We start from the raw sequence: 15,570 nt of genomic DNA, 5'->3' as shown, positions 1-15,570 counted from the left end.
TGCGGCTTTCCCATTGACTCAAACAAATAAAAAAATCAAGATGCTTGCCTTTGAATGTGCCAATGAATCAAAATCAATCGGGTGTCGTCCCTTTCCTCCTTTTCAATTAGGGGAGAGGGGCATTTCCGACCATGCATGGTCAGAGACTGAAGCACACATGGTCAGATCATTAATCATGTTGTCATTAAAATCAAAACCACTTAGGGAAACTATGCCCTTTCAAATAGGTCGATGTCCCCCTCCTCCTTCGTCTACTCCGTGGTGTTGGAGTGCGGGGAAACTATGGTCTACTGAATATAGTTGTAGTTTTTTCTAGCTTTCTGTAGGGTTACGATGTGGCACCAATATCTGGCAAATAAAGCTTCCTCAGACATCTTCATCTCAGCATTGTCGTGTGCATTGGCGTCTATAGCTCATTGGCATAGATCCATGTGAGCTTTTCTAGCCAATCAGGTTTGTTGACATGGCGATGGCAGTTTACCTTTGTAGTTTCGCCTGACCTCCTCTCCATCATGTTTTGTGTGGCCTCTGATGCTGGCATGAGGTCTGTGATCTTTTGGTCATTTCTATGATATATGAATCTCCCAAATCTCCCTGTGACGACAACTTTGAGGGTTTCTTCTCTAGGGCGCTAGTGTCGCAGACCCGTGGCCTTCATGTCTTCCTGTCCACGATAACCAACGACTGGCTGGCTCAAGAAATGGAGAGGTAGTGGCGGGGGGGGGGGGGGGGGGGGGGGGGGGGGGTGGTGGAGGCACGCCATCAGGGTGCTCATAAAAAAGAGAACGATTGGACCTAGGACCTCGATGTATTTTCAGCCACCAGCAGTGTATATAGTACCGCCCCCTTTTAGACTAAGAACGATTGGACCTAGGCCACGTCCGCAACACTTAGGTAGTCAATGTATCCATGGATGTGGAGTTGTGTCCTAATAGGACACTTGTATCCTAGGCCTCTCATATATAGCGGGGGTAGACACACGATGTAACCTATGCCAACATAATAGCACCGGAACGCAGGGGAAGCCGGCGGCATGTGCCGGTGTCCAAGGCGACCGGGTGCGGTATTGTAGCGGTGTCATGGGAAGGAGCGCCCATAGTCAGGCCCCGGGGATGTAGCCATATCGGTGAAGCTCGTTAACAAATCTCGGTGTGGTGCTCGTGTGATTGTTTGGTCCTCGAATGATTGACGGTATGCCTCGGATTTATTCTAACAAACCATTATCTTTTCACAAATAAACTCAGAAGAACATGCAAAATTGTGATGTCATGGAAAAATAATTACATATTTGATAATGCTAGGTTGAGATATGAAACTAAGCAAGTTTTGATATAATATGGGTCAAATTAGGACATGCCCTTTACATATAAAAAAGGGTCTTTCCAATGTAATAGAATTTGGTTTTGAATTCATAGGAGTATTCGCAATTTGGAACACATTTAATTGAAAAACATAGTCATATTAGATACAAATTGCTTAGTACTATATGGACATTTATTGTATGTGCACACGAAGCTACAACAAGTCCAACCTGGACGTGGCCTGCCCAGCATTGGAGCAAAAAATAAATTGCACATAGCCGAGGCCACATCAGCCCAGCGAAGCTCGCAACAGGGAGCTCCTATATGGCGACCTACGTGCCTGTAAACAGGTAAGCACGTACCCTCATAGGCCAGCCCATGTGCACGGTGGGAAGACCCTTTATTTTCTTCTTTGTTTTTGTTTTTATTTTTTATGTTTTATTTTCTTCCTTGTTTTTAAATAATTCAGGATTTTAAAAAAGTTGTGAATTGTGATTTCTTTTTGTGAATTCGAAAAATGTTCCGCAAGTGATAAGTGCTCACGGATTCAAAACAATTTCATGATTTCAAAACAATGTTCATGTATTAAAAAATGTTCATGAATTTTTAGGAATTGTTCAAAATATTCAAAAAATGTATGCAATTTAAAATAATGTTCGTGAAATATTGAAAAAAAATCATGTTTTAAAATATGTTCATGAATTTGGAAAATACTGTTTGCGAATTTAAAAAATGTTCATGATTTGAAAAAGTTCATGAATTTGGAAAATGTTTGTGATTTCAAAAATTGTTCACGTTTAAAAAAATTCATGATTTTAAAAAAAATCACGAATTTAAAAATAGTTCACAATTTACAAAAAACCTGTTTTTCAATTTGATGAAAATTTTTTGAATTCAAAAAGTGTTCACCTCCAATTTGAAAAAATGTTCATTTGATTTAAGAAATTGTTTGAATTTCGAAAACAATTCATCCAATTGGAAAATCTCCTGAATTTAAAATAATGTTCATGAAATTTAAAAAAAATAAAAAAAATTAATAGATAAAGGAAGAAATGAGAAAACTGAAATAAATAACAAAGAAAAAAAAGGAAAACCGGTATGGGATGGTTTCAGAACCTTCCCAAAACCGAACATGAGCTAGTTGGCCGGTCCATGTATGCAGCGCGGAGAAAAAAAAAATAAAGACACCCAACACATCAGTGAGAAGCGGAGCAGCCGCCCCCGGCGGCAGAGGCACACACCAGCCGCTGGCTTCCGGTAGAAGGCAGCGTAGATAGCAGCGGCGAGCCGGCTGGCCAGGTCCTGCTGGCCAGATCTGCCTGCACCTCTGCAAGCTGTATAAGTCAATTTTCTTTGAACCGTTCCCAGTTTTCTTCCCCTAAATTTCACTTAGGTCATCATCTGTGGACTGTTGCTTAAATAATCCACGATGAAATCTTCTTGTTTTACAGTTTACTAGATCATGAATGCACGCGTTGCCACGCCCGTCAATTTTTGATAGATTAATAAGAACTTCCCATAATAAGTGAATACACAAAACATGAGAGATCATTTTTCATAAATTGGCTAATATATCATTAAGTTATCAAAGGAGAGAAATTTAACCAGTTTGCAGTGAAGTAGTTGTTGGATATTTGCCCTCAGGATCGATCACGTCAAATTGCACGAACACACGCGCATACAAGAAATCTGATAGCCAAGGGCTTTTGTCGTGCCCTCTTTTCTTCTTTACTGATTTTCTGGTTTTCTCTCTGGTACAAAACTCACACACCCTATCCATGTATATATAGGTGCACGACCCAACTCACACCACTGACCTTGACTACGTTTTCCTACCTCTACGGACTAGTACTCGTACACAAGCCAACACTAACAAACCTGATCGATCTCAACTAGTACTAGTACACCTACCATACTAATACATGACGCCTGTTACATGGAAAAGCAAACCGACTCAAATAAGCTTTCCTATTTCTACTCTAACATATTTGGATTACTAACATTCACCCCCTAATCCAAACTTTCGACTTGTTGAACCAACACATCATCTGGATTACCAGCTCACGCTGACACATCTTAACGTGCTACATGTAGACTAAACGTATAGCCTCATGCAGGAACTCGACTTAACTGGTGCGCATCCATCTTCGTGTTGATCTTCATCTTCTTGTCGACTACTTGCACACGGGGAAACACATCTATTCACCCGTCACATCTTCGCATCTTCTCAGTGTCGTCGATGCCACATCTTATCGAACGACACCTCCTGTCCAGCGGCAACACAACTCACCATATACGTGCAACTCAACTTCACCGTATATGAACTCGTCGAAACTCCTTGATCACGAACGGAAACACAAGGCACATTTTTCTTTTTTCATCCGCTCTCGCTCACAATTCTCCTTCGCCAGTGACGCATCTCAACTGCAGCAGAAGATTCACACACTCGAGATCTTGGACGCGCCTTACAAGAACTCATGTGGACACCTTGATGACGGCTCGCAACTTTGCCATCTCCACCTTGCACCCTCCAATGATGATCTCGATGATTTCCTCAGTGTTGCAACTTCGGCACCTCCATAACCATCAACGATTACCAACGCCTTGCCGACGACAGCCCTGTTGCCCTCCTCCAGATCGTTCTACCCGTTGCCACGCTCGTGACAGAACCTCACCCCGGGGCAAGCGCAGTTTCACTCGAACCTTGCTCTGATACCAATTGTTGGATATTTTCCCTCAGGATCAATCACATCAAATTGCACAAACACACGCGCACACAAGAAATCTGATGGCCAACGGCTCTTGTCGTGCCCTCTTTTCTTCTTTACTGATTTTCTGGTTTTCTCTCTGGTACAAAACTCACACACCCTGCCCATGTATATATAGGTGCACGACCCAACTCACACCACCGACCCTGACTACGTTTTCCTACCTCTATGGACTAGTACTCGTACACAAGCCAACACTAACAAATTTGATCGATCTCAACTACTACTAGTACACCTACCATACCAGTACATGACGCCTGTTACATGGAAAAGCAAACTGACTCAAATAAGCTTTCCTATTTCTACTCTAACATATTTGGATTACTAACAGTAGTGTGGAAGAGAAGATTGGGTGCGCTGGTAGCATGATGCTCTCCTAGAGAGGTATAGTCGTGGGTGGGGAGAAGGAAACACATGTCATTATGCCAACTTCCATGAATCTAGTATATAGAATATGTATGATGGTGAAGAGGATCACAAGCTAAAGATGCAAACTATTATATTGCAAGGATAACTTATTGAAAAAAATACTTTGTGAAACAAATGAGGTAGATGATATACTATATGGCATGCAAAATATTTTTTGAAACAAACATGCAAAATATTATTTGCAGTCTTCAAGTAAGCATCCTAATAAGTTCATAGTTTGATCGACGGACAACTTCTTCCTGACTACAAAGTTGAAATACATGTTGTTTTCTGCGAGAAATGATGTATAATTAAAAGGCATACTTTGTAAGTTCACTTCACAAATTAAATTAGAATACTGGGATGGACCCAAGGTAGGTTACTTTGTCAAGTCCTGTGAGTATTTTACTCGGTTTCGATGCAATGTGCCTATGACTTCGTGCATCACATCAATAGGATACTATGTCAATTTTATCATCATGAAGTTTTTCATCAATCTTCTGCATGGTTAGGCAAATTGGATACATGTGAAAAGCTTGCGACAAGGCCTACTAAACAAAAGCTTTTCCTCGTGGCGGCCCGTAGTGGGTGTTGGCCCAGTTCATAAGAAGATGCCCAGATTGTTCTATGGAGCAGCAGCCCAGTCACGTGGGCCTGCTAGCTGGCGTGCAGCGGGAAGCCGAGCTAGTGGCGCGGAATGACCTGGGTGATCTAGTCCGCCCATTAGTGAAACAAACGGCTTAAGAGACCTAATCACTGTGCGAGGCCGTAGCTAGCTGCGTTTTACTGTTTAGTAATACCATGGAAAGCCATTGTTCTTTGCATTTTACAGGTTCAGAACAAAGGCCACTTTTACAGTTCTACAAAACAGAAATTGTCAATAGCTGACGGTTTAATAATAATTTCCAGCCTGGTTGATTAAATATATAATTCACTCAATAGAGAATTATATATATATATATATATGCATGTAAACAAATAAATAAAAGAACATACATTAATTAGGTGTAGCAGCGTACACAGTGTAACCGTAGTACATATCTATTCCTATTCTATACATAAACCTATATATTTTTAACCAACCTTGATTGCAGGGGATTTTTGTAACCAACCTTGTCGGAGAGCATGATGTTCCTTCATATCATACGTATAAAGAAAATGAAAAACTATAGAGAATGATCCCGGTAATCAGCACAAATATATATCCGTTTCTGCCACTGTCGGATTTAGGCTTCATTTGGCTTTGTGATGACGCTTGTAATTTGCTACCATGGGGTACACACGCTTGTTACTTGGAGGGACACTTTCCATTTGTGTGTAACAGAAACATCTTCGTTGAACTAGTAAATACTACCCCAGTTTATAAGTAACAAGTCCCATCAGTGAACCGAAGTTTTATTCGAATCAAGGAGCTCAGGTGAGCCCCCTATTTCATTCATCACAAAATTGATAATACAACCTCAGGTTTGTCTGGTTCAGCTTAAAAACAGAAAACGCCAGCATGTCATGTGGTGAGCGAGCGAAAGCACAACAACAAGCAACGAAAGCAGAGCAGCAACGAAAGCAGAGCAGCATGTCACTCCAACACCCTTACTTATTCATTACAAAACCAACCAATATCTCTTTCTGCAAGCGACTGCCATTTAAAAGAAGCTCATCGATCACACAATTTCCAGTGAAGCTTGGAACCTTTTCCTCCTTCAAATCTTTTCACGGTCAGCGCCACCCAAAACGCCTGCGAAACATGCATCTCCGATTCCACCAGCAGTAACCCCACAACCCTACTACCTGCACATCGTGCAATTCTTTCCTCTGTAAGCTAGAAACTTCCAATATGCACCTTCGCAACCTACACAACTGGGATCCATAAGAAAAATATTTTTCAATCAATTATCATTCCTCATTTTTTAAATAGACCAAATAACTGGTGCTACCCTAGCAGAAACCAGATTCCTCTCTTTACCCCTGAAATTCATCACCCAATCACAAAAATCCCTCCATGCGAACAGGACTATATCAAAACAAAAGGCAGATATAACAAGCAACCAAACACTTAAGATATGATCCACTGGCTCTTTTCTACTGCAAAAAAGACACTTCCCTATACCACACTACCTCTATGATTCAGATTATCTCTTCTGATACTATTTCTGAATGCTAACTACAAGAATACTATGATCTTAAGTGGACCTTGTAGATACCAAAATTGTCTTTATGGTCAGTTCACTTGTTGACCTTTCAAAGCTACAAATATAGGATGCACAGAAAATACCCCATTCTTCTCTAATAGCCATTAGATGAATTTTTTATATGGGGTCATCTACATGAATCTTGCTCATTCCTCAAGACTAAAACCTTTACGATCAGCAAACAATCGATGTAACAGTACCCCTGTCCATACAGATCCCCTCTAAATTTCACCATACAGTACCTCTAAACAATCGATGTACAGTACCTTTAAATAATCGATGTAGCAGTTTCACCATACAGATCCCCTCTAAATTTTAGAGCATTGAAATTAGCGTGTAGAACTCTAGCTACAGAGATGTGCTTACATAAAGATAAACTGTATAACCTGGAGTGCGTGTCACCTAAAACAGTACCCCTGTCCATAAATCTTCCCAAAATCTAGTTCTATCCCTAATTTCCCATTACTAACTATCCTTAGCAGACAAATTTGCAGAAAATAATTCTTATCTTTCACCAGCCCTTGCCAAGAAAGAGACTGGGCAGTACACTGCCTAGTTCACTTTTCTGATCAGATACTTGTGTCTAAGCAATTTTTGTAAATACATTAATCTGTTTCTAATTTCCATGTAGCCACTATGGCGTAGCTGATCAACAAAACGACAAGCTGAGCTCTAGACGATGGAGAAAGATGGAAAACATAATAGGCAAATATCTGCTACATACCTGAGAGCACATCAGATGTAATGTGAGTCGCTCTGGAACAGAAATCAGTCCTCACACAAATCGTCATCATGAGCATCTTGGTAGATTCAGAGATCAAAATCAATGCAGAAAGTAATAAGGTCAGTCCATCATTTCGAAAAAAAACATGTACTTAATCGGGGGATGATTGGGATGGGAGTTGAGCGTGAGTAGTTAGGTGCAGCGTGAGTACCTTCTGCTATACGCGGCCACATGTCAATATAAATCCTGGGATGGTTAGGATGGGCTTTGAGCGCGTGCCTCACCGCAGCCTCCGCTTCCTTTGCCTCCCCAACCCTCGCTCCACCACAATACATCCAAACCTGCAGGCCCAAGTCGAAACCACAGTTTCCATCCTCTTTCGCCACCCGCACGCCCAGGCTGAACCTAACTACTTCCGCCCTCAGCAAAGCTCCTGGTTCGAACATTATCTGCGCTGCTGATCCACAATTCAAGTAAAAGTCAACCATACAACGGAACCCATCTGCACGGATGACTAGCAGCCGTTGTGTTTGGTGGGTGCTCTTTATATGGAGACGGTGAAGGGACAGCAACCCCCCAATGATTTCCACGTCCTCCTGCTGCACTTCCTTCACTGAATCGAGGAATAACACAGAGAGGTTCGAGAGATGCGAGGGGTCTCTCTTTATCCACCCTCGCAGTGCAGAGAGTTGGCTGGGCATTTCCGACACAAATTTGCGGAGATGTACAGGAGGCACCCAGCGTTCTCCCAAGAGGTCCATCAGTTCAAAAGATGTTTCTCCGGAATTGCAATCAATACTTAGAATTTCGATGTGATGTAGGTTGCACAGAGACTTCACGAAACCTTCATACAAATCGAAACTACCATCCTTGAAGTAAACCTTAAGCTCCCTCAGCCTTGTCAGGTTGCCAAGCTCTAGTGCAATAATGTTCAGAGAGACCAAGATCCCCCTCAACACTTCAATGGATGTCAGATTCTGCAACACACCAGGAGTTGGAACCAACTTACCGTGAAAAATATTTAGGTAGATTAATCTTCTCAGATTACAAATGGTGGACGGCAATCCATCTAGCTGATAATTGTCTCCAAGATCCAACACCTCCAAAAACTGCAGGTTTCCTATCTCAGCCGACAGTTCCCTGATTTTGGTACCTGATAGATCTAGGTACCTTAGGTGGATTAAATGTCCAACACCCTTGAGGTTAAGCTGCAGGCTGCTACTTTCCCCAAGGTTACAGTCCGAAAGATCAAGTACACGCAGAACTTCAAACATTGACAGACTTGGCATGATACTAACAGCAGGTGGAAAGATAGTAATTGACCTCACTCGTGACATACTCATGATATTTGTGAGAGGCTTGGCTTGATGATCTTCCTTTTTATTCTGAAGGGACAAACGGCGGACATTACTTTGTGAAGATATGCTATTCCCAGTGCCATCCAATACATTAACAAACTTTGCTTCATGTGACAAGTTGCGGATAAGGTCCAGAACCATATCATGTACACGGCAAGCATATACCTGGCCTATACCATCATATATTGGCTGGATCATACTTCTATTAATGAGCTGGTTGAAGTAGTTTAATCCGACCAAAAACAGGCTGGTCCCTTGATCTCCATGGTGGACAAATCCTTCGGCCACCCACTTCCATATCAGTCCATCTCTATCAATCGTGCTATCTTCTGGATATATACATAGGTATAGTAGACAAGTTTTCAGATGGGACGGTAGATTATAATAGCTGAAAGAGAGTATTCTCCGCATCTCCTCTAAACTATTATCTTCTGTTAGTCCAGAGCCAAGGGATTGGAGCAGAACATCCCACTCACACTTTGGTTTCACCTTCTGGCCACCAGCCAAAGCACTAGCAATAGTAATGATGGCTAGTGGTACCCCACCACATTTCTTCAGAATATCTGTAGACACTTGTTCAAATTCATTTGGACATCCACTCTCGAATGGAAATATTCTTTTGTAGAAGAGTCTTCTGGAGTCATCAACAGAAAGTGGTTCCATTTGATAAACCGAATCATGGTCCGACGAGCAACATGAATTGGAGACACTGACAATGCGGGTTGTCGTAATTAGTCGACTGCCTACATTATTCCTGTTGGAGAAAGCAAAGTTGATGTGTTCCCACAATTTTTCATCCCATATATCATCAATTATGACAAGATACCTACATTAGTTCAGAGTATCAGTGTAAGGTATATACATATCACAAAGTTGAGAATCATATGAATATATGGGTAGAAATATACAACTATAAGGGCATATATTTAGAAACAAACTAGTAAGAAGGATGCATCTCAAACTCGATAATCTGATTCTCATGAAGCATGCATTATGAGCTTCCAATCAGATGATGAACAAAATGAACAAATATTTAAGATTCTAGGGAGTAAAACACAAATGGCAAGTTGTTGGATCAATGACCATACGTAAAATACAACCAACTTTAGAAATTCAAATGGTCGGGTAGATATATCAAAAAGTCCCTGGTACAGATTGGCCCACTAATTTAATATGTGACAGCTAATGAACTTCTTGGAGACTTAGATTGTGTGGCATTATCCTTTCGTCTATATTTTGCTGATATCAAGTTTCAGAAAGGCATGCATGGAAATATAATGTGATAATGAAGAGACAATTTAACTTGTTTGGTCATCAATATTCAATAAAATGTAAATATTTTAGGAACTTTCAAGGGCAGCATTTGCGCACATTGTCACCCTTTAAAATATGTGCTTTAAATGGGTGGGGTAAGGAGAAATATAGAAATAAGTTTGATTTAAATGTTTGTAACATTTATCTTCCTCTTTTCTTCCTTTCCTTTTGGTGTATTATTTGTTACAGTTGTCACTACACTCACTTGGTGGGTACTCGTTATGTGGAGACGGCGAAGGGACAGCAATCCCCCGATGATTTCCACGTCCTCCTGCTGCACTTCCTTCACTGAATCGAGGATTAACTCAGAGAGGTTCGAGAGATGCGAGGGGTCTCTCTTTATCCACCCTCGCAGTGCAGAGAGTTGGGTAGGCGTCGAAGACACAAATTTGCGGAGATGTACAGGAGGCACCCAGCATTCTCCCAAGAGATCCATCAGTTCAAAAGATGTTTCTTCGGAATTGCAACGAATATATAGGCTTTCGATGTGATCTAGGTTGCACAGAGACTTCACAAAACATTCATACAAATCCAAACTACCATCCTTGAAGCAAATCAGAAGCTCCCTCAGCCTTGCCAGTTTGCCAAGCTCTTGTGCAATAATGTTCAGAGAGACCAAGACTCCCCTCAACACTTCAATGGATGTCAGATTCTGCAACACACCAGGAGTTGGAACCACCATGGAATAAACATTTAGGTAGATTAATCTTCTCAATTTAAAAACAGTGGAAGGCAATCCATTTAGCTTATAATTGCTTCCAAGATCCAACACCTCCAAAAACTGCAGGTTTCCTATCTCAGCCGGCAGTTCACTGATTCCAGTATCTGCTAGACCAAGGTACCTTAGGTGGATTAAATGTCCAACACCCTTGAGGTTAAGCTGCAGGCTGCTACTTTTTCCCAGATTACAGTCCGACAAATCAAGTACACGTAGAACTTCAAACATTGACAGACTTGGCATGATACTAATAGCAGGTGGAAAGATAGTAATTGACCTCACTCCTGACATACTCATGATATTTGTGAGAGGCTTGGCTTGATGATCTTCCATTTTATTCTGAAGGTACAAACGGCGGACATTACTTTGTGAAGATATGCTATTCCCAGTTCCATCCAATACATTAACAAACTTTGCTTCATGTGACAACTTGCAGATAAGGTCCAGAACCATATCATGTACACGGCAAGCATGTACCTGGCCTAGTTCATCATATATTGGCTGGATCATACTTCTATTAATGAGCTGGTTGAAATAGTTTAATCCGACCAAAAACAGGCTGGTCCCTTGATCTCCATGGTGGACAAATCCTTCGGCCACCCACTTCCATATCAGTCTATCTCTATCAATTTTGCTATCCTCTGGATATATGCATAGGTACAATAGACAAGTTTTCAGATGAGACGGTAGATTATAATAGCTGAAAGAAAGTATTCTCCGCATCTCAACCAAATTGTTATCTTTTGTTAGTCCGCAGCCAATGGACTGGAGTAGAATATCCCACGCATGCTTTGGTTTCACTTGCTGGCCACTAGCCAAAGCACTAGCAATAGTAATGATGGCCAGTGGTACTCCACCACATTTCTTCAATATGTCTTCAGACACTTGTTGAAATTCACTTGGACATCCACTAGCGTCAGGAAATATTCTCTTATGGAAGAGCCTTTTGGAGTCATTAGTAGAAAGAGGTTTCATTTTATATATTGAATCATCAGCTGACAAGCAACATGATTTGGAGACATCAAAATCGCGGGTTGTGGTGATTAGCCGACTTCCTAGATTATTCCTCTTGGAGAAAGCAAAGTTGATGCCTTCCCACAATTTTTCATCCCATATATCATCAATTATGACAAGATACCTACATTAGTTCAGAGTATCAGTGTAAGGTCATATATACACATCACAAAGCTGAGGGGCATATGAATACATGGGTGGAACTATACATCGATAAGGGCATATTCAGAAAGACACGGTACTAGTGATCTGATTCTCACAAAGCATGCATTATGAGCCTTCAGTCAGATGATGAACAAAACAAATAAATATTTAAGATTCAAGGGAGTAAAACACAAATAGCAAGTTGTTGGTCAGGTAGATATATCAAAAAGACACTGGTACAGATTGACCCACCAATTTAATATATGGCAGCTAATGAACCTCTTGGAGACTCAAATTGTGTGACATTATATCCTTTCGTCTATATTTTGCTCATAGTAAGTTTCCATAAAAAGGCATGCATGGAAATATAATCTGATAATGAAGAGACAAATTAACTTCTTGTTTGGTCATCAATCAAATGTACAATGTTTTAGGAATTTACAACGGTAGCCTTTGGTGCTCGTTGTCACCCTTTAAAATATGTGTTTTAAAACTGGGTGGGTATGGAAAAGATAGAAACAAGTTTGATTTAAATTTTTGTAACATTTTCCTTCCTCTTTCCTTCCTTTCCTTTTGGTGTATTAGATGGATTTCTTGGAGCGATGTCAATAAGTTCAGCCACTGTAGCAAATGCAACAAGTACTTGCTAGTTATTTTGATAAAGGAGGGAAGAATCACACACATGCACACGCACACACGCACACACGCACTTATACATGCCTGAAATTTAGCACCTATAATGTTCACACTTTCGTGTAAATTGTTGCTGTAAGTGATGCATACCTTTTGTTCTCTAGGAAATCATGAAGCTTTTTAACAAGTTGTTTGTCATCCAGCATCGCAAGATCTGAGTGAGGGTTGCCGAGATCAATGAGGATATCCCTTAAAACCTTCTTCATGTCAGGGTTCTGACCGACGGGAACAAATGCCCGACAATCGAAATCACCTTTAATCTTGTCGTATACTGCTCTAGCAAGAGTGGTCTTGCCCAACCCTCCAAATCCAACAATGGAGACCTTCTTCAGTCTCTTGGTAGAGGCATCATCACCCGCCATGGAGAGCAACCTCATGAGCTCCTCATCCCTCTTCCCATATATGCCAACCAGCTCTGTCGCTTCTGCGTACAAAGCTCGAAGACAAGGATCAATAGTAATTGGTTCCGTAGGATTAGGAACAACTACCTTGTTCCTGTCACGCCTAGCGGCCACCTTCTGGAGTTGCTCCTGGATGTCCTTGATTGCATGAGCTATCCCATACTTATCCTTGACTTTCTTCAGCAACTTGGTCGTCCTCTTCATGAGCCCCTTGAATTTGTTTGTGGCGTCGTCAGGCTGAATGTGGTCGACTCGCACGAGGAACTTGTCAACGACATCCTCAATGACGTAGGAGAGCTCTCTGACATCATCGGCCCAGAGCTTGTCTTGTTTGTCGAGCTGGTCCCGCGGCACCTCACCAATCTTGACGAGGGCAACGTTCATGCTCTCAAGCTCCTTCAGGAGGTCCTTGATATTTTTCTTGACGTTCTTGTGCAGCTTGTACTCCCCCACAAGTAGGTCGGCCAGCTTGGGGATCAGCTTGGCAATGGCACCCGTGACAATATCCATGAGAGCTGGCTGGATCAATCAGCTGGAAACCTGCAAATCAATTAATTTAGGGATCTATAACACAATCCGAGCTCTAGAACTGAGTTGCTAAGCCAAATGGACAACGAAGCGGAAGCGGTGGCTGGGCACCAAATATCTTATAAGAACTTATAGCCGGGTCAGTGGATTCTATGCATGGTGCTCTGAATAATGACCGGAAACTTGCAAAATAGATGAATAAGGGGAGCTGTAACCCAATCCAAACTCTGTGAAGCTTTAATTTCAACGAGCTCCTCTAGAACTGAGTTGCCAATCCAAACTGCGAGATTCGGACCTTTGATGCTTCACGGCAGAGCAGAAAACAGTCGCGGCGTCAGCGTCGGATGGCAGAGCAGAGCAGAATAGAACAGAGCAAAACACAGCGGCTGCATAGAGGTCGCTTCACTCGATCTGGAAGAATAAGTAAGAACTTACAATCTAGCAAATCAGCAGATTAATAAGAAGAGAATAGCAAGAAATATGGAAGAGAATAGCATGGTGCTCTGAATAATCACTGGAAACTAGCACCCTGGATTCAACCAACGCAAATCGATGAGACTCATCAAGCAGGAGAAGTAATAACTTTTTAGATCCAAGCATTGCTACTTTACTGGAAACAAATCGACAAGAAACATACCCGGTGGTTGGATGAGATCAGCAACAAGGCAGCACAATGGAAGCCAGGACAGAGGAAGTCCAACAGCAGTCAAGAGAGTAAATTGCTTGGAATACAGTGGTACACCGTACTAGATAGATACAGAGCCCCACGACCCCACCCTGGATTCAATCAACACAAATCGGTCAGAATCTCAAGCAGGAGAAGTAATAACTTTTAGATCCAAGCGTTGCTATTTAACTAGAAACAATTCGAGAGGAAATAGGTGTGGAATGTGAAAATTTTCAGTAGAGCATAATAGTAAGAAAGATGAGTTAAATTTACCAGGCAGCTAGACGGGTCAGTGGATTTGAGGCATGGTGCTCTGAATGACTGGAAACTCCATGGTTCTTTCTTGCTGTTCCACTGACACCCTGGAATCAGGCAACACAAATCATACTTTCAAGCATGAGAACTCCCTTTTTAGATCCAATAACTGGTAAAAAAAACGGCAGGAAATCACAACTCCACGGCCACGGGTGTCAAGGTCGGAGGATGGATGGGATCCCCAACAAGTTGGAGGAGAGGAGTGAGCGCCGTCAGTGGAGAAAGAGCAGAAGAAGACCCCACCTTTTGTGCTTCACGGCAGAGCAGAACACAGCGGCGGTGGCCTCGTCGGACAATGAAGCGAAAGCGGCGGCTGGGCACCAGAGGCCAGATCCGTGAGGGGACAAGACTACGCTTCACTCAATCTGGAAGTATAATCTGGGAAATCAGCAGATGAACAAGGAAGGTCGGGATGTGGAAGATTTCAGTAGAGCAGAATAGCAAGGAAGTTACCAGGTCATTGGATTCCATGCATGCTGCTCTGAATAATGACCGAAAGCCAAGCTAGCTGTTCCACTGACACCCTGGATTCAATCAACACAAATGGATCACAATCTCAAGCATTGCTACTTTAACTGGAAACAAATCGACAGGAAATATTACCCAGAATGTCCATGGACTGTGGCAGTCAGTTGGCAGGGGCGAGGACGGAGGAGGAGATCAGCAACAAACTAGGATGGATCTTATTCCAGGGAGCGCAATGGAGGACACAGGACTGAGATGAGAATGAGGAGAGGAAGGGAGCGCACAGTGGAGACTAGGAGCAGACGAAGACCAACAACGCCAGTCAATCAAGAGATAAAATTACTGTGCTCTAGCACGCTTTTTGAACAGTACTAGAGGGAGGGGATACAGAGACACGCATTCAGATAAATATAATGCAGTACCACCAACCATGCTTCACGTATCATTATCCCTACTAAATGGCCCTTTTATAGTTTAAGCATAATCCTCCAAAAACGTACTATCATCACATTTGACAGCTTGGAGTTATGCTTAACCGGGGTTATCCTCCTTTTCAATTTTTT

The 15,570-nt window shown here is 42.0% G+C and overlaps 1 protein-coding gene across 2 annotated transcripts; it reads right to left on the bottom strand.

The window, feature by feature from the left end:
- Positions 1–5,856: 5,856 nt before the first annotated feature.
- On the bottom strand, positions 5,857–15,348 carry LOC125543188 (disease resistance protein RGA5-like). Of its 2 annotated transcripts, XM_048706454.1 has the most exons (10): positions 15,146–15,338; positions 14,996–15,066; positions 14,786–14,907; positions 14,501–14,589; positions 14,198–14,337; positions 13,856–13,971; positions 12,722–13,572; positions 7,602–9,574; positions 7,391–7,466; positions 5,857–6,334 (listed from the first exon to the last, which is right to left on the bottom strand). In XM_048706454.1, the coding sequence occupies exons 7-9, from the start codon at positions 13,540–13,542 to the stop codon at positions 7,435–7,437; spliced, it is 2,826 nt and encodes a 941-aa protein (XP_048562411.1). In that variant the 5' UTR covers positions 13,543–13,572; positions 13,856–13,971; positions 14,198–14,337; positions 14,501–14,589; positions 14,786–14,907; positions 14,996–15,066; positions 15,146–15,338; the 3' UTR covers positions 5,857–6,334; positions 7,391–7,434. The 2 variants fall into 2 exon arrangements, with proteins under 2 accessions (XP_048562411.1, XP_048562401.1); XM_048706444.1 differs by lacking the exons at positions 5,857–6,334; positions 7,391–7,466 and adding an exon at positions 10,268–11,918 and having other exon boundaries at positions 9,423–9,574; positions 15,146–15,348.
- Between the last annotated feature and the right edge of the window lie 222 nt (positions 15,349–15,570).

The sequence above is a fragment of the Triticum urartu genome, chromosome 1 (assembly GCF_003073215.2).
Source record: "Triticum urartu cultivar G1812 chromosome 1, Tu2.1, whole genome shotgun sequence".
Taxonomy (NCBI): Eukaryota; Viridiplantae; Streptophyta; class Magnoliopsida; order Poales; family Poaceae; genus Triticum; species Triticum urartu.
This window is presented reverse-complemented; position numbering and strand designations above follow the sequence as displayed.

Excerpts from the sequence above, each read along its gene's own strand:
- LOC125543188 (XM_048706454.1), bottom strand. The coding sequence starts at position 13,542 with ATGGATATTGTCACGGGTGCCATTGCCAAGCTGATCCCCAAGCTGGCC. Across the intron at positions 9,575-12,721 it reads GATTTCCTAGAGAACAAAAG|GTATCTTGTCATAATTGATG; the intron begins GTATGCATCACT and ends GAACTAATGTAG. Across the intron at positions 7,467-7,601 it reads GTGGCCGCGTATAGCAGAAG|ATGCTCATGATGACGATTTG; the intron begins GTACTCACGCTG and ends GAATCTACCAAG.